Raw genomic sequence first — 27,545 nt, 5'->3', positions numbered from 1 at the left:
AGACAAGGGGCATTACTGCAAAAAACAGTATGAATAAAGTCAGCGCGTGACATATTTCACAGATTTGGATTTCTGATTTCTGAGTGTCTTTCGTTTCGCTGTTCGAAAATCGAACTTCACGTCACGCACACACAAAGAGAGAGAAACAAAAAAACCCTTCTTCTTCTTCTTCTTCTTCTTCCTCTGTTTGTGGAATGAAACACCATTGAAACGACATCGTTTTATTCGCTGAACACGTGAACATGGCTAAGAAGCCTCACCTTCAGCTTGTGGAGCTGGGATCCAAGCTCGACACCGTTCCCACTTCCAAGGATGCTCTCGTTAATCTCTTGCAGGTTTGAATTTCTCGAATTTTGCCCAATTTTGTTCACTTTTTGTTGTTGTTGTTGTTTTTATGTGAAGAATTTGTTTTGGACTTTTGTGTTTTGGGGTTAGTTATTTTGTCGTTACTTGCTGTTTCGTTATGTTGGGGGTAAAGAGAATGGGGACAATTTTGCTGAATTGGGCAATTTTGAGCTTAAATGCGTCGATTGGTTTCGAGTTCTGTGCTTTTTCGTATTGTATTGGTTTGTAATTGAGGGTTTAGGTTGTGTTAGTTTGCTTGTTGTTGTTTAGGAGAAGCACAATTGGTGGATTTAGTGTAATTTGATGTCAAATTTGGTTAATTTGAAGCAAGTTTGTGGGGAGTTAGGTTTAGTTTTTAGTGTTCATGCAGGTGCTTTAGGTTTTCTCTCTATGGTAAATGGTAATGGATAAGTTGGGATTATCCTGTGCTTTAGTTAAGTTCAATAGGGGATTGCATTTGGGATGCTGCGAAATCTGAGATGGAGAAGGATAAAGCTACTAAGTAGTGCAACTTTGCATGAGAATGGAGGAAAATAAGTAGAATCAGAAGTAAAAATAGGAGAAATTAACAGCTGCGACTTTCGACCAGTTTTTTTTATTTATAAATCTTATTGTCTAGTTTAGTGAATTACATGAGACGGTATTGGGGTGATAGGATGCATGTCTGGACTCTGGATGAACCAGGGACCGCTTTCAATTTTCAAATAGGGTTCGAAGCGTGGGCATTGCGGAAGCCCACCTATCTTGTGTTAAAAATTCAACCTTTGATTAGAAGAATGTGGGTGGGGGGGGGGGCAAAGATTGAATTCTAGAATACTTTTGACTAAATTATTAAATTCGTAAGATGTGGCGTCACGCTTGCTGAATGATTGGTCAGCTCATTTATATTGATCCTGAATTCTAACTTGTTAATTTATGTTCTACCAAGCATTATATTTGATATCTTGGTACAATTTAATGCTTATGTGGTAATTAACTCTGTCTTGCCCTTACGATGACTTGTACGGCTCTAGGTCTTTTGTGTTAATATTTACTCTCTTGGAAAATTTGAGGATTCTTTTAAGGGTATGCATGGCTAAGGTGGCTCATTAGCTCAATATGTATGCTCAAGTCTGTAACCAGATGGGTAGCAACTAGTAATAAAGTAGTTTAGTTAAAATACCTAGGTCCTTATGATTGAGCAATCAGCAGGATGAAGAGATAAAGTTGAGAAACAAATTAGAGCTTCATGTAAAGTTTAGATAGTTGATACTACTGTTTAATCTTTACACGTCAACATGCTGCCATAGTCTTATGATTGTTGTTTGAAACATAGCTATTAGATCTATAATGCTGGAGCGTAAACTTTTCCATTTGAAGTGTCTATTGATTTTTTATTGGCTACGGCTAACCCTTCCCCCTCCCGAACGAAATGTTGCCCACCTGCAGCAAGCTGCAGCACACCTAACTGAGCTGGGCCAGTCACAATCTGCTTCAACATTGGAGTCAATGCAGCCCTTTTTCAGTGCAATTGTTAAGCCAGAATTGCTGAAGCACCAAGATTGGGATGTCAAGCTTCTAGTTGCGACATGTTTTTGTGAGATAACTCGGATCACTGCACCTGAAGTACCTTATAGCAATGATGATCTAAAGGTGCCTTCTATTTACTCTGGTTATCTGATTATATAAATTAGGTTGTCTAATTATTATTCTTTCTAATTCAGTATAATCATTATCCTTTTACTTTCAGGCAAACATAAGGAGAAATTTAGTAGGAAACCTAGTCTCCTTCATCCTAATCATTGTTAGATTACTTTGCAGGATATATTTCAGTTAATTGTGAGCTCTTTTAGTGGTCTGAGTGATACAAGTGGACCATCCTTTGAACAGAGAGTTGCCATATTGGAGACTCTTGCAACATATAGATCATGTGTTGTAATGTTGGATCTTGAGTGTGATGATATGGTCAACAAAATGTTCAGTACTTTCTTTGCGGTTGCCAGGTTAGTTTATCATAAAATATCTTGCTCAATTTGTTGTAGGGTTGTGTTCATGTCAAAGATTTATATTGTTCCCCTGAAAGCTTCTGCTATTTGCTTCCAAAATTGCAAACTTGATATTTTGTCCGTGTACTTGGTTCTCAAGCCTGTGTTCCTTTTGCTGGTCATAAAATATGAGGCAAAAAATTGAAGATTATTAGACAAACAGAAACTACACATTTTTGGGTTCTTAGAATATGATATTTTTGGAATTGAAAGGGAAATTCTATAATTCTAAATCAGTGAAACTGCTCTGCTTCTGTTGCTCCATGTCCTGCCTATCATGTCCTTGTGTGTTCATTTTCTGAATACATTTAGGATATCAAATATCTGATTTTTGGCATGTTATTGTACCCGCAAGCCGCAACCTATGGTGCACAGATGCCATACAGGTATTGGGTATTATAAATACTGCAATATGATCATTCTTTAAAAATACAGATACCATAAGTGTAGAACATGTATGTATGTATATATATATGTGTATATATATAGTTTCAAAAATCTAAGTTAAGAATTGTTTAGACATTACTATCCATTTTCCTAATTTTAAACATAATGCATTAAATTATAGACTATAAAATACTCACAAAAATTTCCTAGTTTTAAATATGAATTATTAAACTATACAATTAAATGAATTATAATGTGTTTCCTACTTATAGTTTTTCTACCATTGTATCATTTAAAACATAATTTAAATTTTTATAGTTTATATGTTATAAATTTTATTGGACCTGAAACATCATTGACCATAGGACATGGTTTTTCTGTTCAGACCTAGCATCAAAACCAACTTTGAAGTTCAGCTTCAGAGAAAATATTGACAATGTGCTTGTTTGCTTTTGCATCCCAAATCTAATAATCGCATAAAATTTGTAAACACTACACCTTGTATCTTTGAATGGACGTGAGTTTACAGAGATAACGTGGCAGCCCATCTCCTTTCCCAACACCCTAGGTTTATTGCTTCTTGATTCATTGACTGCTTTTGAACTAATTTCTCATTATTTTCCCCGTTCTTGTTGTCTAGTTTTGATTATCAATAGAATGTATTGAGTAATACTTTTCTGTACAATACCTGTTTTTAAGCATTAATCATAAGTAGTACTTCTTGAATGTCTAATTTTCTATATTCCTTTTCTTGATTAAAGGTTCTATTTGGATTAATGAGTGATGCTTGTATATTTTTTTCATGGTCAGAGATGATCATCGAGAAAGTGTTCTGTCATCCATGCAGAATATTATGGTTGTTCTCTTAGAAGCGAGTGAGGATGTCGGTGAGGACCTATTATCTATTCTATTGTCTGCATTAGGTCGTGAAAATAGAGTAAGTACTTTTCCTTAATTTTTTTCTTGTTATAAGGAAATAGCTTCTGCTATTGAAGGACGAATCTAGTCTTATATTGTATCTCTAATATTATAATAAAAACATGATTTTCTGAAATTTTTAATTCCAGGATGTTACTGCAGCTGCAAGGAAGCTTTCCATGAATGTCATAAAGCAATGTGTAGGAAAACTTGAACCCATCATTAAACAATTTTTTCTATCATTAATGTCAGGAGACGGCAAGCCAGTGAACAGTCAAGTTCAGTGCCATGAAGTAATCTATGATCTCTATTGCTGTGCTCCTCAGATCCTATCTGGAGTTGTCCCTTATATCACAGGGGAGCTACTGGTAACTACTCATTTATTGGTTTTTCGGATGCTCTGTTGTTTCTTAACTATCACACATTTCAATGAAAGTGACATTGATGCTATGATAAAGATGTTTTGTAGTGTAAATGCATTTTTCATTCCTCATCAACTTTAGTTTATGGAAGCAAAATTATTTGCGTGATTGTCATTTAAATTTGATGACATGATTCTCATTTGTAATTTTGAAATTTACAGAATGACGAGCTGGAAACTCGTTTGAAAGCAGTGAACTTGGTTGGCGAAATAATTGCTCTTCCTGGATCTTCTATTGCTGAAGCATTTCAGCCTATACTTTCTGAGTTTCTAAAGAGGTTGACTGATAGAGACTCTAGGATACGCATGTCTGTCCTTGAGCATGTGAAGAGCTCTCTGCTGTCCAATCCTTCCAGGGCTGAAGCTCCTCAAATAATTTGTGAGTTCATTAAATGCATGTACATGATATTCAGTCCTAACTTCTTATATTGTTACTAAATCAGCGAAATTTATTTTGGTACAACTTTTTAGCTGCCCTCTGTGACCTTCTACTGGATTTTGATGAAAATGTTCGAAAGCAAGTTGTGGCTGTTATTTGTGATGTGGCATGCCATGCCCTACCTGTAGTCCCTCTTAAAACTGTGAAGCTTGTTGCAGAACGGCTTTGTGACAAATCTGTATGTATTCCTCTAAAATCTAAGGGCCTATTTACTTTCCATTTCCATTTCCTAATTTTTAGTTTTAATTGAAAAAATGCCCCTTATTTTCACTTTGTTTCCTGTTTTCAAAGTTCTACATAGTTGTTTTCACTGTTTCCTATACAAAACTTTGAAAACAGGAAATAAAGTGAAAACAAGGGGAAATTAAAACTAAACACAGGAAATGAAAATAGAAAATGAAGGTAAACAGGACCTAATTTATTGTTTTTTAAACATTCTCTCTTAATTCCTACAATTCGATTTCAATTTGAGATCCTTGTTTTGCCTTACATTTCCAGATACTTGTTAAAGTGTATACCATGGAGAGATTGGCTGAGATATATAGAGTTTTTTGTGAGAATAGATCTGACACAGTTAACCCCACTGGTTATGATTGGATTCCAGGGAAGATCCTTAGATGTTTTTATGACAAAGATATCAGGTGAAGTTCTTATGCTACATATAACTAGATATTGGGTTATATTGTTCGCCATTATTCCATCATGGTAACCAATTTTTCCAGATGGGTTTTTGCATTTGAATATAATATTTGAGGACGAAGGAAGCGTAATCCTTTGTAGTGTTGTGACTATAAAATATGGCCTGACCCTCCTTTTGTTAAAAGTTGTAAATTGAATTATTGAATATGATGGTGTAACAATTTGCTTCTATGGCCACCCAAAAAGGGGAAAAAATGGAAAGGAGATATTTACATGATCCATCAGATATAGTTTTCCAAAGCACCAAAAAAAAGGATCCATTAGATACATACCATTCATTTTGACTCCTCATAATTGACGGGAAAATAGATTACTTTGACGGTTTAGTAACACCACTGATTATAACTTTTGATCTTATAAGTTGAGGTCTGAGGGTTTTTCTATTTTCTTTTTGTCACATGAGTTCAAGGTTTTTATCTTGGAGTGAATGACTACTAAGTAAATATGATACCATGTGCCTGGGATATGTTAATATATGTTTGTATTTGTACTGATTCTATACTTATGTCAATCTATTTTTCCTTACAAATAAAATTTTCAATTTTATTCTGATGCACTATATGGTGGGATCCCTTCCCGGGTTCAAGTCCTGGAAACAGCCTCTTTTATAAAAACAAGGTAAGGCTGTGTACAATACACCAAATGGTGGCACCTCTTCCCGGAACCCGTCATGCAGTAGCTTTGTGCACCAAGCTGCCCTTTTTCTTCTGATGTACTATATCTATTAGTATAAATTATAAAATGTTTTTGTTCTTGCATCAATGATGTATTACCACTCCACTTGGAAGAGTTTTGCAATACCCTCCCAAACAACCTCCTTAGTCTTAAATTTTAGGAAGTTGATGCATTTACTATCTTGGAAACATAAAAGGCATTACTTTATTCATCTAGTAATTAGGAAGATCATTAGGAGGATTTGAAATTGTTCTTGATTTAAAATAGTGTTAATAATGGAATTCAATCGTCCCCCACTTTATGAAATCTGTGGTTCTGAAATTTCGTTGTATAGGTCAATGCCTTTGAAGTAGTTTGTGGCTTTGATTTGTGTATTTTGGTGCTTTTGATAATCTTTCCAGTTTCCACATACTTGTACAAAATGGAAAGAGTGGGGTGCCTTTGCTGTGAACATTGCTGTAATAGAATAATTGTTGCGTGAGTTTGTTTGTTTCGTTTCCTGTAGGTTGGTTTGCGTTTTCTTGTTTTTTGTTTTCTCAGTAATAATGATGTTCTAAGCATTGACATTTCTATTTGCTTACTTCGTTCTGCAGATCAGATATAATCGAATCTGTTCTATGTGGGTCCCTGTTTCCATCAGAAATTTCTACCAATGATGTAGTTAAACATTGGATTGAGATTTTCTCAGGATTCAGTAAAGTGGAAGTCAAGGCTCTCGAAAAGATACTGGAGCAAAAACAAAGGTAAACTTGGTTGACTTCTGTGATGGCTTTTATTCATCCCGGATTTGGTCTCCCAAATTTTCAGTTTTCATGGTATCACTTTAATCACAGGTTACAGGAGGAGATGCAAAAATATCTGGCTTTGAGGCAGATGAGTCAGGTATGTAACCTTGGAAGTTTTAAAGCTGAACTTTTATAAGAATTTGATGAGAAAATAATTTATCTCATTTAAATGCAGGATAAGGACATTCCTGAGGTCCATAAAAAGATCATGTTCTGTTTTCGAGTAATATCTCGTTCATTTGCTGAACCAACAAAGGCTGAAGAGAGTTTCCAGATTCTTGATCAATTAAAAGATGCTAATATCTGGGAAATTTTGACGAATCTTGTTGATCCGAATATTAGCTATCATCAAACTCGTGTATACAGGGTAATATAATCCGAAACTGCTAGATATGGTTTTTGAGATATTTGGCAATTGTAGTTGCAAAGTGCATGGATATTAATCATTGAAGTTAAGATATTGAAACTAAATACCTGAAGTTTATATGCAATGCCTGTTAAACTGTAAAATATATTACTGAACTTCAGAACTTGTTGCTAATACATCTCTGGATGCCTGTTGCTTTTATGAACTTTTTTCAAAAGGTGTCAATAAAATGAACTACATTGATGTTAGCATTGTAATCTCAGTTCCTTGAACTATTGGACACTAGTAGGAGAGCAGTATTTGAAGTTTGAACATCCAAATAGTACAATGTAATTATGACTCAGGCTGACGTGCTCTGATATATATTCTCTAATAAGGAAAGAAAGGAATTAGGGAACTGTAATTTACACTTTTTTATTTACTTTTATGTGCAGGATGATTTGATTAAAATACTTGGTGAGAAACATCAACTCTATGAATTTCTGAATACCCTATATGTAAAGTGTTCCTATTTAATTTTCAACAAGGAGCATGTGAAAGCTGTTCTCTCAGAAATCAGCAGCCATAAATCCACAGAGAATGATCTGCGTATACCATCTTGCATTGATATATTAGTGGTAAGAGCATATGCCGTTTTTGGTTGTATTGACCTATTGAATTTAGTTCTTGGACATTTGTGTTATGGATTGTCTATCAGAACAATTTTCAATTGAGTTCGTTGCAGACCAAAAGGGAAAAAGAAAAGTTCTAAAGCTTTTTATATATTTTTGCTTGTACTGATTGCAGAGCTTCTTTCTGGTCTTCTTTTACTGTTGATTAATTGGTATCTTTGGGCTTAGGGTGAACATCTGTCGAATACCAATTCATCTGAAAAACTTTAGCTGTTGGACTTGGAGTAGCTTCGGAAGTCCTTGAATGATTCTAATGTTATCTACAACATGGCTTCTCATTTGACACCCCTTTAAGCTTAAAATGTGGGGATAGAGCCCCACATATTGATACTTATAACACAGCTGCATGTGAAATCTCGTTAAGCTTAAAATGGGGAGACATAGTCCCACCAGTACCATGTGGTTGAATTTAATTTGAGTTAATGGGGATGGAAAAAATTGTGCTATTCATCAAGAAGGCATTGGTACCATGTCATGGAGCCTATTCTTCTTTGGCTGATAAAAAAATGGAGCTTATTCTTCTGTAATGTTTTAAGCTGACTTAGGAGAAGGAACAATAGTGGTTTATCATTATCTGGAACAGTTTAATGAGTTAGAGTGCTTGTATTTTGGAGTTCCCTTTTGAATTATTTCATATGGTCCTACGATTTTGTTATGAAGCAGTGGCATGTTTTCAGTCACTTTGGACATGAAAATTAAAGTATTGTATTTACCTTTTCTAACTCTGGTTAATTTCACTGATAAAATGCAGATAATTGCTCGTTTCAGTCCACATCTTTTCAGTGACAGTGAGGAGGAGCTGATGAATTTACTAAAAGATAATAATGATATGATTAAAGAGGGCATTTTGAATGTTTTAGCAAAGGCTGGTGGTACTATTCGTGAACAACTAGCAGTTACATCAAGGTGCCACTATTAAATTTGTTAACTCGTTTTAGTTCCGTTTCCTTTTATAATATTCTTGTTATCTCCTTATTTCATGCAGTCCCGTAGACCTTATGTTGGAGAGACTATGTTTAGAAGGAAGCCGGAGACAGGCCAAGTATGCTGTGCATGCTCTAGCTGCAATAACAAAGGATGATGGCCTCAAGTCTCTCTCTGTTCTGTACAAGGTCTTGTATAATTTATTCATTTATTATAGGGGATAGTTATACTGACCTCCACTAAGATTAGCACTAGTTACACTCTTGTTTGAAAGATTATACTTACCTCCCTTGTTATTTCTAAGGGGACTTATTTATGTAGTTTCTAAGAAAAATAAAATAAAGGTATCCACGTGGAAGAAGATGGTACATATAAAGTAATGGTGGTAGGTGTATTTTTCCAAACAAGAAAGGTGTAAATGTAATTAGCGCTTACCTCCAGTGAAGTGTGATTTTCCCAGTATTATAATAATATTCTATAATGTTTTTTTTTTTCTTTTCTCATTATTCTCGTCTTATATGCAGAGGCTTGTAGATATGCTTGAGGAGAAAACACATCTACCTGCAGTATTGCAGTCTCTGGGGTGTATAGCACAGACTGCAATGCCTGTATTTGAAACTAGAGAGAGTGAAATTGAAGAATATATTATAAACAAGATTCTGAAAAGTGATAGTGTAAGCCTTTTAAATTCCTTAGAATGGAATGCTGCTCCTTTAGTAGATAAGCATGGAAGACATTAATTTTCATTTATGTGGTTGTTTCATGGTTTTAGAAAGAGGATCATACAGCATCATGGGATGATAGAAGTGATCTTTGTGTGTTGAAGGTTGGTAGGAATATAGTCTATTCTATTTTTCCACACCTTTGATAGTATCTGTATTCTATAATTTGATACACTGGATAATGCTTGTAATTTAGCTACTTCCTGATACTCTATTTTTCTCTTTTTCTTTCTTTGCTGCAGATATATGGTATAAAAACTATAGTGAAAAGCTACTTGCCAATCAAAGATGCTCTTGTTCGTCCTGGTATTGATGATCTTCTGGATATCCTGCGAAACATGCTATCATATGGTGAAATATCAAAGGACCTAAAGTCCAGGTATATCAGCTTCACAAAGCTATATTCTTTTAATTAGTTTATGTGATAGTTGTCACTGTTTCTCTATATCATTTGAAATTGGGTTTATGGGTTCAAATACTATGTATTCATTTATAACCTCTTGCAGCTCAGTTGATAAGGCCCACTTGAGGCTTACTTCTGCAAAGGCAATTCTTCGTTTGTCAAGGCTTTGGGATCATAAGATACCTGCTGACATTTTCCACTTAACTTTAAGGGCAACAGAGGTATGTTCCTTCCTCTGTTTACTTTATATCTTTAGCATTTATGATTTGTTTACCATATAGAAAAGTCAAGAAGCCAGAGTCAAGTTTCATGATTTTGGGATTACCTACAATAGAAAATGCAATTAAATAAGACTAATTCAAGGAATATAATCTGTTACAAAGTATTTCCTTAAGAAACTAGCACAGTTTTTTCAACTCCCCCTTCATGCTGGTGAATAGGTGATACATTCTCCATTCCCAGCTTGAGTATAATATTATGAAACGCTGGATTGCACAACCCTATATTGAGTATGTTGCAAAACTGACCTTGTGTAGACAGACACACAGGGTTTACTAATCAATCCACACTCCACATTGTCTTTTGATATATTGTGTGTACAAATTAACCCACACACTAGATTTTTCTTCGGTAAAGCTATTTTGATGTGCTTTATTTGAGCTTGTACTTGGTTGTGGTTGTGGGCTATGCTGATTGCAAACTTGTCAATGTAAGGTCTCATTGGTCCATCCTACATGGTTTTCAAATCTTCATGGGTGATCTTTACTTGACATGGTTCACGTACAGCGTGAGCCATAGCTCTAAATTCCGCCTCTGAACTATAATGTGCTACACCATTCTGTTTTATTGAACTTTTCTAAGTCACAATATTTCTGTTTGATCTTGTATCGAATTGTGACCCAGCGTAATCACTATTGGTGAATGTCTCAAGTACCACACCTCTATTTTTCTTAAATATAATGCCTTTTCCTGGTGTTCCCTTTAGGTACCAGTCCATCCTACTTGGTTTTCAAATCTTCATGGGTGATCTTTACTTGACATAGTTCACGTACAGCGTGAGCCATAGCTCTAAATTCCGCATCTGAACTATAATGTGCTACCCCATTCTGTTCGATTGAACTTTTCTAAGTCACAATATTTCTGATTGATCTTGTGTCCAACTGTGACCCAGCATAATCACTATTGGTGAATGTCTCAAGTACCACACCTCTATTTTTCTTAAATAAAATGCCTTTTCCTTGGTGTTCCCTTTAGGTGTCATTCTACTCAATGTGCTGTTTGCACATAAACTTTTCTTGTGCAGTGCATGAATTGGATAATCATGTTCACAACATATGCTATGCTCCATCCTGTTTGTATAGATAGATAAGTCTTTCCACGTGACATTAGGATATGTCTTTGTTTACTGCTGAATCTTCCTCTTCTAACCCCCGTAATGCTTTAATCTCAAACTTTTTAGCTGAGCACTGACTCTGAATCTGTTTTTCCCTTAGCATCATCCCTTGTCACTATAATATCATTGCCATACATGATAACCAAGAATGTTGCAACTCAACTTGAAGGAGAATGCATAGAAAATAATGGGCGATCTCCTTGGCTATTTCTGAGCTCCCTATCAAACAACTCTTGCAAACCTTCTATACCACGTTTGTGGTCATTACTCAAGATCAATAAAGACCTTTTTCAACTTATACAACATTGGTATGCAAATCATTTCAATATCCTTGTAGAACCATCGTATAAGATTGTCAATCTCGAACCATCGTATCTCCTCGATCTACATGCAATCAAGTGTTCTTGATATCATACTGCTGTAATCCCAATCCCAACCAATATTAGTGGATAATGCCAACAATACTCTAACTCGAACCATGTTTATCTGTGTGATTGGTGCAAAGGTCTTAGGATAATCAATTCCATAAGTTTGGCTATACCCTTTGGCTATCAGTTGGTGTTTTATCTCTCTACCAATCCACATGCTCTCTTTTTTCACTCTATATAATCATTTACAACTCACAATTTTCTTCCTGCTTTTATCCGCACTTGCTCCCAAGTTTAATTCTTTTCTCATATCTTTATCTCCACATTCATGCCTGTTTCCATTTTTCATTGGACAAAGCTGTGGAGAGGTTGGGGATGGTAATGGTGTTTAGGCTTTTAAAGAAGACTATATGCAATGGTGATAATTTCTTAAAAGGCGAGAAGTGTGCAAGAGGTATAATGGCTGTTTTGTGCACTCTCTAGATCCTTTTCTAATGACTATAGGAAGATTTTGGTCACTATCCATATGAGATTCAGTTCCATCTACCAATGAAGGGGTAGAAATTATTACATCATTCAAAGTTTCCGATGTGGTCTCTTGGGCCTGCATAGGTTCAGGGACATCCACCTTCATCCTTATGAACACTTTACGTTAGACATATCTCCCATTCTTTAGAGAAGTACTTATTATATCTTGTGGGTTTTTGAGTATGGGGTCAGTGGTGGTTACAGGCATAGTTTAAGAACTGGTTTTTAGATGGACTCTCACACTCTGAGGAGGATCTTTAGACATATGTTGTGGAGACAAATCAAGCTGAAATTCTTCCCTCCTTGATTTCTCTCCTCTTCATTGATTGTAATGCCCTTGGAGATAGGTAATTTTTCAAATGGATGGTAATAACAGGATAACACTTGTAGTATTTTTGAGTCAAAGAGTAGATGATGAAGACACATTTTAAAGCCCGTGGATCTAGTTTCCCTTCTGTTTGACTGTGATCATGGACAAAAGACACACACGTAATGATCTTAGGGGCCAAGTTTATGTGTAGTTAGATTGGGTAGATAACGGAGAGTACATCCATCAGACTCTTCAATTCGAAGACTCTAGCAGACAAACAACTTATTTGTATTGGCCAAAATTGATTTGTTGAAATTTTGATTCCAAATAGAGTTAACTGTCTTGTTATTTTTTCTTTTGGGTTTTATAGATTAGCTTCCCGCAAGCTAGGAAGGTTTTCTTAAGCAAAGTTCATCAATATATAAAAGACCGCCTTTTGGATGCCAAGTATGCATGTGCCTTTATATTGAACATATTTGGATCCGAGCCAGAGCAGTTTGCAGAGGTAATTCCGATTCAATCCTTTTGTAATTGAAAATTTTCTGACATCAATTCTGTCTTTATGATACTTGTGTCTGTTAATGCAGGATAAGCAGAACCTGGCTGACATTATTCACATGCATCACCAAGCAGGGGCTCGGCAGATTTCTGGGCAATCGGATGCAATTTCCGTGACCCCTTACCCGGAATACATCCTTCCATACCTAGTTCATGCACTTGCTAACATATCTTGCCCCAATGTTGACGAGTGCAAGGATGTTGAAGCATATGATACTATATACAGGTACTATTTTACTCATATAGGACATCTCTTTACTGGATGCATGATCCACACTTGTGTATATGTGCAGTAAAGGCCCTTGCTTGTAAGGGTCCCCTAATCAATGCCTATTGGATTTGTCCTATTCAAATGCAGATAGGGTCTTGACCGTCTTGTAAGGGTCTATATGCATAGTTTTTTGTTTGGCTGAAACACCTAAATGTTTTTATTTCATTGATTTGTTACACTCCACATATATGTCTAGATGATGTTTTTAATCATGAATGTGGAGTGAATCTTGGGTTGTTACCTATAGATTTACTCCTGCTAGTAAGCTTCAAAATATGGGATAAGTTGGGGATGTTGATCCTTACAGAATTCCTATTCGGTCCTGAATTTGCAGGCAGTTGCACTTGATACTATCAATGCTAGTGCAAAGAGATGAAGATGTCAAGTCAGAAGTAACTACTAAAGAAGAGAAGGAAATTATATCTACCATCACTTCTATCTTTCAGAGTATTAAGCTCTCTGAAGATATGGTTGATGTATCAAAGTCAAAGGTTGGCGATGATTTATTTTTTTTATATTTGTGACAGATAGAAAATGCAAATGTTGAAGTTATGAGACTGTAATCTTACTCTTGTGATAAATTGATGGCCAGAATTCTCATGCCATATGTGACCTTGGATTAGCAATCACCAAGCGATTAGTACGGAAGGATGTTGATATGCAAGTATTGTCTCATTCAGTTTCCCTACCTCCCATACTATACAAAGCACGTGAGAAGGAAAATGACCTCATGGTACGTTCTTCTCTTGTCAAATTATATAGTTTCCTTCCGGTAGGCTAAATATTCTTTCACATGCTGTACAAAATGCCTTCCAAATAGGTGCTATACCGTTTCATATTAAATTGTATTGGTTTTTAATCTTGTTGAACATTTTAAATGTCTATGTTCTAAGTTGTAGATTGTTGTTACTTGACTCTATTAAAATTTAAGTTACATCCACGTCACCACAAAACTTTAAGGGAATGGGTGAGGGAGTCCTTTAACTTATATACTATTGTACACGTGCTTACCTAGACAATGTAAGACTTCTTTTAGTCACACTTGTTACTCTAATACTCTCCCTTCAATTGGGACTCCATTTCTTCTTCTTCTTCTTCTTGTCTGGGCTTGTACTCCTTCGTTCGAGTCTGAGAAGCCTTACGGCTTGGCTTGCTTTGCCTGGGCTTGTACTCCAGCGGAACATCAGAGGTTGTTGGACTTGTGCTCCTTTGTCCAAGTCTCAGAGGCCTTACAACATGCTATTTTGTTTTTGTTTGGGCTTGTACTCAAGTGGAACCTCAAAGATCGTTGGACTTGTGCTCCTTCATCTTTAACTTGAGTCTCAGAGGCCTGATGACTTTTTACTTTTTTTTATCATGAGCTGTTATACCATATTAGAATTTAAGTTACATCCATATGTCACCACAAAACCTTAAGGCATTTAATGCAACAAGTGAGTGGGTCCTTTAACTTATACACTATTGTGCACTTGCTTATCTATACCACGTGGGACTTCTTTTAGTCACACTTCACACTTGTTACTCTAATAAACATAAGGCATTTGATCTTTCTATTAGATTAAACTTTTTTGATGGTTGGGATCTAAAATAGAACTCCGCCTATATTGTGCAGTAGCTGGTCCTAAGCCCGGGTTAAGGAAGTGTTAGGCCTGCGGCACCCAACGTAAAAGTGGCGGTATCTCTAATATGGATCAAGTGGTCCTTATAGCCGACCTATCTTAGTGGATAAGACTTTTGTTGTTGTTGTGATCTAAATTAGGCACTTGCATATCAGGAAAACACTTCCCGGTGATTAAATTGTGATAACATCTTATTGTTTGATGGAAAGAGTTAGAAATATACTCTAAAACTATTCACATGACTTCACCTAAGAATTTAAGCTTTCTGGACAGTTGGTTCATGACATGGTATCAGAGGCTCTATGATACAATAGTCTAGAGTTTGATCGTTACCACCACCATTCTTCTAATAAACTGTTGAAAGGTGGGCATCCGCATTGTCCACGCCTCATGTCCAGTGGCTCTTGCATGAGGTGGGGTGTTGGAAATATGATATAAAATATTCATGTGACTTTACTTAACAATTTATGCTTTTGGTATGGTTCAAGATATATTGTGATTAGGGTTGTTTTGTATGAATGTGAAAGTGATATGGATTTGTCTCTTCATTGACAGTTTTTGAACATTTGTAAGATCATGAAATACTTTAATTGAAAAATGCTTATTCATGCCATTTATTTCATCTGGCAGGTAAGTGAAATGAAAACCTGGTTGGCTGATGAAAGTATCTTGGCTCACTTCGAATCACTTGACGTAGAAATGGTAAGGTTGATTGCAAGGGTAAACAGCCCAATATTTATTAGAAAGCCAATTTTGAATCATGTGGTGATGTTTCTTCCATATGTCAGGTTCCATCTCAATCAGATGAGGGTGATGCTGTAAAGGACAGTGAAAAAGACACAAACGAGATGCCCTTGGGGAAAATAATAAAAACCATAAAATATCAGCGAACCAAAGGCAAAAAAGTGAAAAAGGACAAGTCTGTGCCAGCTGAAACTAAAACAGATGAAAATGATGTTGATGTCTTAAATGTGGTTAGGCAAATTAATTTGGATAACTTGGGGATAACTACTAATTTTGAATCAAATAATGGTCATGAAAATTCTTCGAGTAAGAAGGCAAATATGATTCCAGAGTTTGAAACAATTAAAAAACGTAAAGTGGGAGAAGGAATACCGGTTTCAGTGCCTAGACGGAGGCGGTCTTCCTTTACCCCTGGAAAATTTCAATCAAGAAGTACTTCAAAGGCCCATGGAATTACAAGAGAAGATGCTTCTAGAGGGAAATCATTGTTGGATGTGGAAATTAAACCTGATAAAGGCAGCAAAACTAGGCAGAGAAAAATAGTCAAAGGCAAAAAGTCCTCACTAGAACCAAAAGCTAAGGCCTCTGATAGCTATCACATCGAAGAGTCTGACAAGTCTGAAGAGCATGACATAAAGGTGGTATCTTAATGTCTAGCATATTTTTATAGAAGTTTTGGATAAAGTAGAATTTATCAATGTTGTAGACTTTTTCTTATTTTCATTCTCTGTTTCAGAGTCCTGAATATTTAGAGCCAACTGATAAGACTGAAAGTAGCAATTTCAAGTCGTCCATAGGATCTACTAAAGAGCTGAAAAGAAAAAGTATTGGAGGAATATCTAAGGTAAATCTCTCTAGTACTTTTGTAGTAAATATTATAATGGTTTTCATGTCAGCACTGTTTGTATTCATGTTAAAAAAAATTGTTCCAGCAAGTCTTTTGGATAATTGATTTGATTTTCTCTGTAGTGTACGACAATGAAAGGTGATAGTGATGCTGAAGATCTAATTGGCTGCAGAATTAAAGTTTGGTGGCCACTAGATAAGCAGTAAGTGCTTATCATAACCCTAGAGAGTTTTTTGAAGCAAGACAATGCATGGATTCCACTTTTTTGTTTATATAAAGGAAAAAAAAATATACAGCGGATTTTTAAGTGATGTTGGAAGCACTTTGTCTGCCTTCTGTATGCCTTACTTGAACTTTTGGGACAAAATTTCTAAAATCCCCATTTCTCTTGTTTTCCTAGGATTTCTAAATTCTAATTAAAGTATTGGTGTTCTGCAGATTTTATGAAGGAACCGTGAAATCTTATGACCCTTCAAAGAGGAAGCATAAGGTAAGCTCACATTCTGAATTGGTGTTAAGTTATTTTGCCAGCTAACTATCACAATCATGACACAATTTTACCGTGGCATGTTATGTGGAAGATATCATATGATGATGGGGAAGTTGAAGAACTTCGTTTGGAAAAGGAGCACTGGGAGCTTATTAACAAGGATCCCAAACCTTCAAAGGTCTCTGATTTTCCATTAGTCTTCTTTTCTCTTAAGCAGTTCTTCTGTGCTACTTCTACTATTTTTTCACTAAAAGATATCAAATACATTGAAGTTTGATTAATCTTTTATTATAATCTTTCCAGAAGCTAAAGCCTGCAAAAAATCCACCTTTCCATGAAGTGTAAGTATCACTTTACAAATTAATTTTAGTTTTTAGTTTTATTTAAATAAATGTGCCACTGTAATATAAATATGAAAATTACCATAATAGTTTTGGGAAAGTTGAATGCATTTTCACCTGCTTTTAAGTGTAATGAGTTCTATTTCTTCTAGCTTACATGATCTTGTAACCCACTCTAAGTGTGCGGTCTTACTTTTGTGGATTGATATTCTTGATTGTTTTACTTTTGTAGATATACTCGGAAGAAACAGAGAAGTCCAAGAGGTTCAGCAAGTAAAAAGACAACAAAAATGTTAGTGGAAAATTTGAGATCCTATTCTATGCTGATGGTTTTGTTCGATGTACTGTCATTGTAACTTTTATCATTTTGATGTTTAGAGCTAATGGTAAAAAATCTCCTAGCAAACATGTAAAACATGGACAAAAGGGTGCATCAGAAAGTAATTTCGATCAGGATGCCAAAGAGAGCTCTGAGCAATCAAACCCTGAAGAGAAGATGATATCTAAAGCTGAGATTGAGTCAGGTAATGTAACTTAAAAAGGTTATGTGATAATTTTTGCATGAATCGTACAAATTTGTGCTCTGGATTTAATGGACCTCCGTAAGCCTGATTGTTAACTATTCTGTGTTGATAACATATTTGTCGTTCAGATCTGAGGATAATCCGTCCTCTAGCAAAACTTTCATATCTTTTATTTAGCTCTTCCATTTGATAACAGATTTTAAATAGGGAAAGATGGTGATTTTTTCTGTTTGAAATCCCCTCATGTTTGACTTGTAAACTGCTTTTATATTTCATATTTTTAATTTATTGTTTTTGCCGGAAAAAAAAAACTTAACTACTGGCCAAGTCATCCCAGGACAGGTTATATATCTAGGCTTACTTAAATGTTTTCGTAAAATGGGTGCTTGTCATGTTTACGTGTCCTTTCTAGGAATATCGTCTGTCTCAATTTCGGAACATCTACTGCGTTAGAAATATAATATAAAACCATTCATGTGTCCTTTACTCATTAGCTTAAGCTGTTTGGTAAAGGACACATGAATGGTTTTATATTCTTATTATATTTCTAACACGTCCCCTCACGCAAGAGCCCACTTGGGCTTGAAGCGTGGACAATCCACGGGCTCACTTACCATATGTTAAAATTCAACTTCTTTTTTTTCCAAAATTGAGACAGTGACGATATTCTTGTTAGAAATAAAATCATTCATGTGTTCTTTACCCAAAAGCTTAAGCTTTTGGGATAATTGGTTAATGACATGGTATCAGAGCCTGTCTAGAGTTCGATCCCCCAATTCTTCTAATAAAAATTTGAATTTCAGCATATGGTAGGTGGGACTATGCGTTATTCACGCTTCAAGCCCAAGTGGGCTCTTGTGTGAGGGGGCGTGTTAGAAATATAATATAAAACCACTCATGTGTCCCTTACCCAACAACTTAAGCTTTTGGGATAATTAGTTAATGACATACTGCAGATAGATGTAAATGGTGCATCTCTGTTAGTATAATTTCACAGTTTATTTTAAGGACTGTGAGTCTAGTATCAAGGTCTACATAGATTGTATCCATTCAGATAAATAGACACTGTCAGAATGTGAAAGTGCCATGATTATAGCATTGTTATTTCAGTTGGGAAACTAACTTCTTGCGTTGTAAATTTTTGCTTATGAAAATTGTCCTAGTCTACAGAGCACCATGGTGCATGATGCTCCCTTTATTTTCTTTGTCCGTTATTGGGAATTGGGTTGGGGGGGTGGGGTCTGGGAAGGGGCTTCTCCCTGTAAGAGTAGAGCCTATTTCGACGACTAGAACCCGTGACCACGTGAATGTTTGGCTAAGGCTTATCCTTTTATCTTTGAACAGGCACTTTCATGATTAAGAGGAGAAAAGTAGGAAGATGTTTCTTACCACTTACCAACCTCTTACAAGTTTCAACTACTGTGCTGCAAAAATGGGGGCATATAGTTCAATTTTGATATCAAAATCTAATATAGCCTTTAAAAAAGAATCTAGATATCATGTCTAATTGTCAATCTATCTATTGATCATGATCATCAACAACTAAGGAGTCTCGCTTTTGTGAGATGGTTAAATTTTTGCCAATTAGCTTTGCAAATGTATTGTGCTTGGAATTTCATCAACTATTATTGACTATAGTGATGTTTTTGTCATTCCTCATTATCATGTAAGATTTCTGCGTTATTTTCATATGCTCTCTTCTTTTAATTCTGCTTAATTTTCTATGGTAGGTGGTTCTGAAAGGGAACAGGCTGAAGGGTCTGATGTAACCAAGGAGAAGAAATCTAGCAATAAAGTTAAATCAGTTTCACATGGAAAGAGACTTAAAAAAGAGAAGAAGTTGAGTTATAGCAAAGAACCTGATGAAGAGAAGCAGGAAAATGGTAAGAGACTTTCTGAAGATAGAGAGAGCGTCCCACAAGAAGTTCAAAATGATGATGAAGAAAGTACTTCAGAAGGGAGAGATGTGGATGAATCAAGAGGAACTTTGAGAGAACATGTTAATGGAGAAGATGAACCGGGTTCTGAAGGGAACGAAATTGACCCTGATGTGGAGAGTAGTCCTCAAAAAGTGAAAAAGCCGCTTACAGAGCTAGCAAGTCCTCATGATAAAAGAGTTCCTGAGGTTTCTGATGACGAGCCACTGGTAAATAACTCAGCCTTTGCATAATTGCAGCACCTACTTTCATTTAGATTAAACCCCGTTTTTTTCCCTGTCTTGAACAATACTAAAAATAATATGTTGAAGATTTATGTAACTGTCATAAGACAAGAAAATAGAGAAACGAAAGCTATGCTGGAAAGATATCTGGTTTCTATTATTACTTATTCAAGAGAAATTTGATACATCTATAGATACATCACTAATGGTAAAATAATGTAGATAAGGAAATGCTATTAGGAGTCTTTATGATATTTATTTGATATGATTCCGTGAATCAAGGCAATACATTCATTAAGATTATCGTCCAATGGTTTGGTTGATTTGTCTTGATTGGAGGCTGTAATTGAGGAATCCTCTTGATTCTTTACACCCCTCAAGGTTGTTGGTAGTAAGGATGGGTGAATGCCAAGCTTGTAACGAAGGGTTGCGAATGAGTCTTTGCACAATGCCGTAGTGAATATACATCGGCGATTTGTTGAGTTGTAGGTATGTTTGAAGTTGGAGGTCACCGGAAGTAACCTTATCACGGATAAAATGATAATCAATTTCAATGTGCTTGGTACAAGGATGAGGCACAGTATTGTGAGACAAGTAAATCACACTTTGCTTGTCATAAAGGGGACGACGTTCAAGGGTAATGTCGTGGTCATGGAAGAGATGTTGAAGCCATGTGATTTCAGCAGCAATGGTTGCTAAAGATCTGTATTTAGCTTCAGTCCTCGAACGAGAGATTATGGGTTGTTTCACAATTTGATCCAAGTTATATGCAATAGCCAGTGGTGCTTCTTCTACTAGTTGGACATCCTGCTCAATCTTCATCACAAAAGTATTAAGTGTTAAAGAAGATGAGATAAATATCGGAGGCCATGTGTTAAAGTTCCTTTTATGTAACGCAAAATGTGTTTTACGGCACAAAGATCCTTTTTGGTCGGATTTTGAAAATGTTGACAGTTAGCACACAAGATTGATCGTATGTGTAATGTCTGGTCTAGTGCATGTGAGATATTGGAGAGAGCTTGATATTCAGTAGTATACACAGGCTCACTTTCGTCAGATAGTTCAATTGCTTTTAGGGTGATGGGAGTGTTAATCTTTGAGAGTTCAGGCATGTTAGCTTTGGCTAGAAGGTCTCGCGCATATTTTGCTTGGGAAATTGTGAGACCGCTGCGGAACAATAGAACTTTAAGTCCTGGAAGTAATGAAGTTGGCCTAAGTCTTTAGCAAAGTTCTTGTTGAGGCGTTGGGTAAAACCTGATGTAAAAGTTGGAGTGTCACCTATAATGATAACATCATCTACATAGACAAGGAGGAGAGTAGAGATAGGGCCATGACGATAAATGAAAAGTGAAGAATTTGCTTTACTACATATAGAAGAAACGCAAGTAGATAATTTTGGAAATCAAGCACGAGACGCTTGTTTAAGACCATAAATAGATTCGTGAAGAAGGCAGACACGATTAGGAAATTGCGGACGCACAACAGACACGTTCATAAGGTAAAAAATGCATTTTTGACATCTTATTGCTTGAGAGGCAAGTTGAAACACAGCTAGATCGAGGATAACATGAATGGTTGGAGCTTTGACAACTAGACTAAAAGTTTCTCCAAAGGCAATGCCAGGAATTTGTGTATACCCCTTAGTTACCTAGTGGGCTTTACTTTTGTCTATAGTGTCATCTTCTTTAACTTTAATTCGAAAGATCCATTTGGAACCAGAAACATTAGTCATGTGGTCGAGGAAAAAGAGACCAAGTGTGGTTGTGGTGAAGGGCATCTATTTCATCTTGCATAGCTGACTTCCAATATGTGTATGAGAGCGGTTTTATAGGTTTTGGGCTCGCGGTGTATATATTAAGGACATTGTAGGAGTGTGAAGGGTTTTGAATGGTTGGGCAATCATAGTCTTTTAGGTGAGAAGGAAGCCATCTGTTTTTAGTTGATCTATTAGAGTATTAGTGGGAGAAGGACTATGATGTTGAGAAGTTTCAGTATCAACTGAAGGTGTAGTATCCATTCGTTGAGAGGAAATAGAAGGTGTTAAAGATGTGTTTGCACCGAGGTTGGAGGTAACATGCTCTTGATTGGTAATAACTCAAATTGGATGAGGTCGCTTCAATAGAATCCAAGAATAGAACTTTAGAAGGGATAAATGGTGAATCGTTCAGAGAAGTGTGATTCTTACTCCCTGAAAATCATTCATAAGAGTTAGGAAAGGTAGTAATTGATGAATCATATTTTTGTGAGTGTGTGGAATTGTGAGGCAAATAAGGAAAATAATTTTCATTGAATACTATTTGACGAGAAATAGAAACACAGTGAGTTTGAGGGTCAAGACAAAAATCCCCTTATGGAAAGGACTGTACCCTAAAAAGACACAATAAAGGGGTTTTTCTAGAGAATTTATGTAGTCCAGGAGTCTTCGAATATGGAAAGCATTGACAATCAAAAACTCGTAGTTCAGAGTAATTTGGATTTTTTCTTAAAAGTTTGGAGTATGGAGTTTCCTTACCAATGGATGAGAGTGGCAATCGATTAAAAAGGTAAACAACTTTCAAGAAAGCATCGACCCAAAATTTTAAGGGAATATTTGCATGAAAAAGTAAAGTTAATCATGTTTCGACAACGCGCTGATGTTTTCGTTCGACAAGACCATTTTTCTCCAATGTATTAGGGCATGAAAGTTATTGAGCAACACCATTATAAGCTAAATGATTCATGAACTGAATCGAAGCGAATTCTCCACCGCCATCACTTTGGAAGACTTCAGTCTATCTGTCAACATTTCTCAACAAAGGCTTGAAATATAAGAAAACAAGCATGTTGAGAGGTCTCACATTGACTAGAGAACATAATCGTCCTTATGAAGGGTAAAACAACCCTCGTGTCTAAGCTAGCTTTTGGGATAGAGAGATAGGCCTATCCCAAATTCTAAGGAAGTATAAAATTCAGATTTGTTTCTTAAAGGATATAACCCACATGTAATGAGTAAAATCATCAACAAAGATCACATAGTACTGAACTTTTTGGGAGGGAAGGGTGAGAGCAGGCCCCCATAGGTCACTATGACTTATTTTTATAGGAAATCTTGAAACATTAGTAGATTCATTGGAAGGAAGCTTACATCGTTTTCCAAATTGACAACTATTACATGAAGCGTCTTTTGTAAGCCAATTTGAAACCTTGATAGGTTGTTTGTTTTATAAAGTTTGCAAAAAATTTAAATTTGGATGCCCTAAGCGTGCATGCCATATCTCAAGAGATGCTATTGTTTAAGATTTTTTAAGTCACCTCCTTGGCATGTCATGTGAATGGTTGCTCTGGAGCTAACGTGAAAGTTTGGACCATTGTCTCAAATTCAATGCAACCAATGCTTCTTGGGTATTTTCATCAGCACTATTGTATTCATACCTATAACAACGCTGTGGCAAATGTGATTTACTCGACCACAAATTTTACAGGCTTCTTTAGTTTGGTGTCTTGATGGTCCTTTTTAGTTATTATTATAATTTTGTGAAATTCTAAAGTTAGAGGCTTGATAGTTGTGGCTGCTACTTGGATGATTTTGTGTGAAGTTGTTCTAGCCACATCCTCTAAAACTGCCACTGCCGCCACACGTGTTTCTTCCTCTTCCTCGAAGGCTAAGAAAGGCATGCTTGTGATCAATGGAGGACTTTTCTTCAGCTAGGTCAGCCTGTTCAAAGTTTTGCAAAGACATGGTGAATTGATTAAAGGAAGGATATGGAGGTTTTGATAAAATTGTAATTTGAAATTCCCTGTATTTGCTTCGAAGCCCTTTTTAGATTTGGAATACTTTGTTTACATTTGAGAGTGGTTTGCCAATTGTTGCAAGCTTGTCGCAAATTTCCTTATATTCATCCAAGGACAATGTCCCTTTTGATATGCCATAGAGGCTGTTTTTCAATTGGGCCTCACTGTCTTTGGTGTTGACTGTTCAGCAACAGTTGGTCATGGAGTGTAGTCCAGATTGAGTAAGCTGTATCCCCTCCATAGATCATGCTAAGAGTTTCTTCTTTCACGTTCGTTACCAAGAAGCCATGATGTGAGTAATCCATCATTCAGCACCCACTGCTGTTTTTCAGCATTTTTTTATTTGTTTCCAGCTTAATCTATGACTTCATGGGCTGGTTTTTCTGAGCCTGTGATGGGATGCTCAATATTGAGGCTTCCAATCAATGTACGATTTGGGATTTCCGGAGTAGGGATCTTGTGGTAGATAATTTGACTGAAACTGCTGGAGCGTTGGTGAAAGGATTGAATAGAAAGTTTGGGTTCTTCTGTGGACATTGTTTTGAGCAGCCAAGTTCTCATACCAACAAGAAAATAGAGAAATGAAAGTAATGCTGGAATGAATTCTGATTTCTATTATTACTGATTCAAGAGATATTTGGTACGTATATAGATACATCACTAACGGTAACGTATATAAGGAATTGCTATTAGGAGTCTTAATGATATTTATTTGATTTGATTCCATGAATCAAGGAAATCCGTTCATTCAATTATTCTTCCAATGGTTTGGTTGACTTGTCTTGATTTGATGTTGTAACTGAGGGATCTTCATGATTCTTTCTTTACAATGACCATTGGTGTCCCCGAAGGATAGCTCAAGTGGTAAGAGCTAGGGACATAAGGGTTGGGTGGGTTGAAGGGTCCCGGGTTCGAACCCGGAGGAGGGACTAATTTACTAACATTTCTAACAACTAACATTTGCCTATAAAAAAAACAATAACCATTGGTCGAGAGAAGCTTTATTCGTGTTTCCTTAGTGTATGAACTAATATGTAAAATCATGCCAAGGTTAGGGACAAAAATTGGGGTTTAATCATTTTATTTACTTTTTCTTGATAAAAGTTTATAAGCTAATCAGTAATCACTTATGTTGGTTGATGCAGAGCAAATGGAAAGTTCCATCAGGAAAGAAAAGCTCAGGGAAAAAACGATGAGTAGTTTGGCTGCTGTAGCATAAATCTCAGAAGGTTTTAGTTGCATTGCTGCAGAGGCAGCATTTACTAGTATTTAGTTTGCTTCAGTACAAGTACAGGTATCAGAGTGGACGATGACTGCCATTTATTGACACACTAATAGATGTGTTTTGCATGTAATGTAGCCCCTGTAGTCTGTAGATGTAATATAACAGATCATTCCCACGTTTAGAGGAAGAAAAAAAGTGTTGCCACGTTAGGGTCTTTTAGGGTTATGTTGTGCTAAATGACCTTTTATCAGTGTAGGTGATTATAGGTTTAGCATATGATTCATGAGGATGTTGTTCATCCTTCCAACATAGTTATTATTCACTGGGGCAACTTGTACAGCTATATCTGGTGATAATTGTATTTGTAACTCTAGTTCTTTCATGCTTTTGTAGTATCTATTTGAAAGATGACCTTACCATCAGTTCCTTCATGCTGTTTTGTGTCATACATGAACCTTGTGTTTTTTTTCATTTTGTGAGCTGAAATGTGTTCCACGAACACGCCTTGTTGACTAGTGTGGCTATGCAATCGATAAAATTATTATTCTTTGGATATGGAACAATATTTGTTTCACACTATTTTTGTTTACTTCTTTCATAATTATATTAAACTTAAGTACTATAACACAAGCAGTAAAGACAACAAAATGCATTTGTTGAAAGGACAACTTCCAAGTTCCAAGTGTGAATGTACAAGCCGACAAAGTTAGTCACAGCAGATGTCCACACTAGCTTTTAAATTCTTTAATGTCTTAGAAATGCTATTATTTTAACCAAATAAACCTATGTTTTGCCGAAAAAAATAAGGCTTAATTGCAGTTTTCGTCCCTGATGTTTACCTCTTGTGCAATTTTGGCCCCCTTTGTTCTGATTGCGCGATTTAGATCATCTATGTTTCAAATAGTTAAAATTGGACCCCTCCGTTAGTCAACCGTCTAATTGCTAACGACAATGCTATTTTCATCTCCTTCATTTACTATTTGCACCCCTCCTTCAGAGATAAAAAAAATAAAAAATTATTATTTCTATTTTATCATTAAATGTAAATCATAAATTTTTTATTTTACCCTCACCCCTTCATCTTCTTCCCCCTCTCTCTCACACTCAAAACTCCACCAACCACCCACCACCAACCCCACCCACAACCCCTTCTTCAACTTCACCTCCCCCACCTTCTACCAGCCACCACCCCCACTCACCGCCACCACCCACCCCACCACCACGGCCCCCCACCCCCCCTTCATCTTCCCCAACGCACCCCACAGCTACCAGCAGCCACCCCACCTTCATCTTCCCCAATCCACCCCGCCACCCACAGCCACCAGCCGCCGCCACCCACCTTCATCTTCTCCAACCCAACCCACTCTACCCACCGCCCCCAACCCACTCACTCTTCTCACCCACCTTTTCACCTTCTTTCAACCCAGAGATCAATTCAACCCTCCCACCTCTTCATCTTCGTTGCAACATCATCTCCCATCTTCAGAGATTGAATCTAAATCAGACCTTCTCTTCTTCGTTCCTCTGAAATCTTGGTGGTCATGGGTTTTCTCAATCTGGATTTTTTGGGTTCTAATCTAGGTTTTCTGGATTGGGGTTTTATGGGTTTTCTTTGTTTGATTTATTGATTTGTTCTGGATATATTGTTGTTGTTGTTTGCTTGTAGATGGGGATGAAGATCAAAGATGTTGGGGTTTTGGGTTTGCAATTTGTGGGTTGGGTTGGGGGGTTGTCGGTGGGGAGGAGAAGAAGAGTGGTGGTGGTGGTGGTTGGGTGGTGAGGAGAATGATGGTGGTGGTTGGGTGAGGAGGAGAAAAGAAGAAGATGATGAAGGTTGAGGAGAAGAGAAGAAGATGGACCTTCTGATTTCTTTTTATTTTTTATAATTTTTTAATTATGTGTGGATGGTGTAATTAGTAAAAATAGGGGTGAGAATAGTAGTCCCGTTAAAAATTGGACGGCAATGTGACGGAGGAGTCCAATTTTAACAATTTGAAACATAGATGATCTAAATCGCGCAATCAGAACAAAGGGGGCCAAAATTGCACAAGAGGTAAACATCAGGGACGAAAACTGCAATTAAGCCAAAAAATAAAATCTAGCGAACCCACTATCTACCACTTCCTTTGTGTCATCAAATTATTCTAATATCACAAGTTAGTTTGACAATGTTTCGATTCATATAAACCATTACATTAACACGTGTTATAAAAACTTTGAACAAATATAAGTTTTTAAGTGTTTGTCAAAACACTCTTATCATTTAATAAGCCATTAGTCTAAATAAACATTGACCACAACAAACATCTAAAACATTAACAGCTTAATAATATATTTACATGGAGAATAAGAAAAAGGAAAATGATTTATAATGCCAACATTGAATTGGCAATATGCGGGTTTTGGCTGTCTAAAACCTTCAATTATGTGTAAATTTACATAAACAGCTACTGAAAATTGAATTTTGGAATGTATTTGACAAATTACGTTTCAAATTTTAGTTCAATATATGTTTTTCCTGCATTCCAAGAATTAGTTTTTGATGGTTGTTTTTTGTAGCAATGCATATTACAGGCTGTCCAAGACCAACATAAAATTCATATATTGATTGAATG

General features: G+C 36.3%; 1 protein-coding gene across 1 annotated transcript; it reads left to right on the top strand.

Moving 5' to 3' along the window:
* The first annotated feature begins 66 nt into the window (after window positions 1–66).
* LOC130723069 (sister chromatid cohesion protein PDS5 homolog A-like) lies at window positions 67–25,361 on the top strand. The gene is made up of 33 exons (XM_057573992.1): window positions 67–335; window positions 1,774–1,977; window positions 2,146–2,327; window positions 3,567–3,693; window positions 3,824–4,042; window positions 4,258–4,474; window positions 4,567–4,712; window positions 5,033–5,175; window positions 6,502–6,651; window positions 6,742–6,790; window positions 6,869–7,060; window positions 7,495–7,677; window positions 8,483–8,637; window positions 8,717–8,843; window positions 9,180–9,329; window positions 9,428–9,481; window positions 9,620–9,756; window positions 9,884–10,001; window positions 12,750–12,884; window positions 12,967–13,163; window positions 13,543–13,699; window positions 13,801–13,941; window positions 15,458–15,529; window positions 15,616–16,209; window positions 16,308–16,415; window positions 16,541–16,620; window positions 16,857–16,908; window positions 17,000–17,086; window positions 17,212–17,249; window positions 17,482–17,541; window positions 17,628–17,773; window positions 19,504–19,919; window positions 24,851–25,361. The coding sequence occupies exons 1-33, from the start codon at window positions 243–245 to the stop codon at window positions 24,899–24,901; spliced, it is 4,980 nt and encodes a 1,659-aa protein (XP_057429975.1). The 5' UTR covers window positions 67–242; the 3' UTR covers window positions 24,902–25,361.
* Window positions 25,362–27,545: the final 2,184 nt, after the last annotated feature.

Source organism: Lotus japonicus, chromosome 6 (genome assembly GCF_012489685.1).
Source record: "Lotus japonicus ecotype B-129 chromosome 6, LjGifu_v1.2".
NCBI classification, from domain to species: domain Eukaryota; kingdom Viridiplantae; phylum Streptophyta; class Magnoliopsida; order Fabales; family Fabaceae; genus Lotus; species Lotus japonicus.
This window is presented reverse-complemented; position numbering and strand designations above follow the sequence as displayed.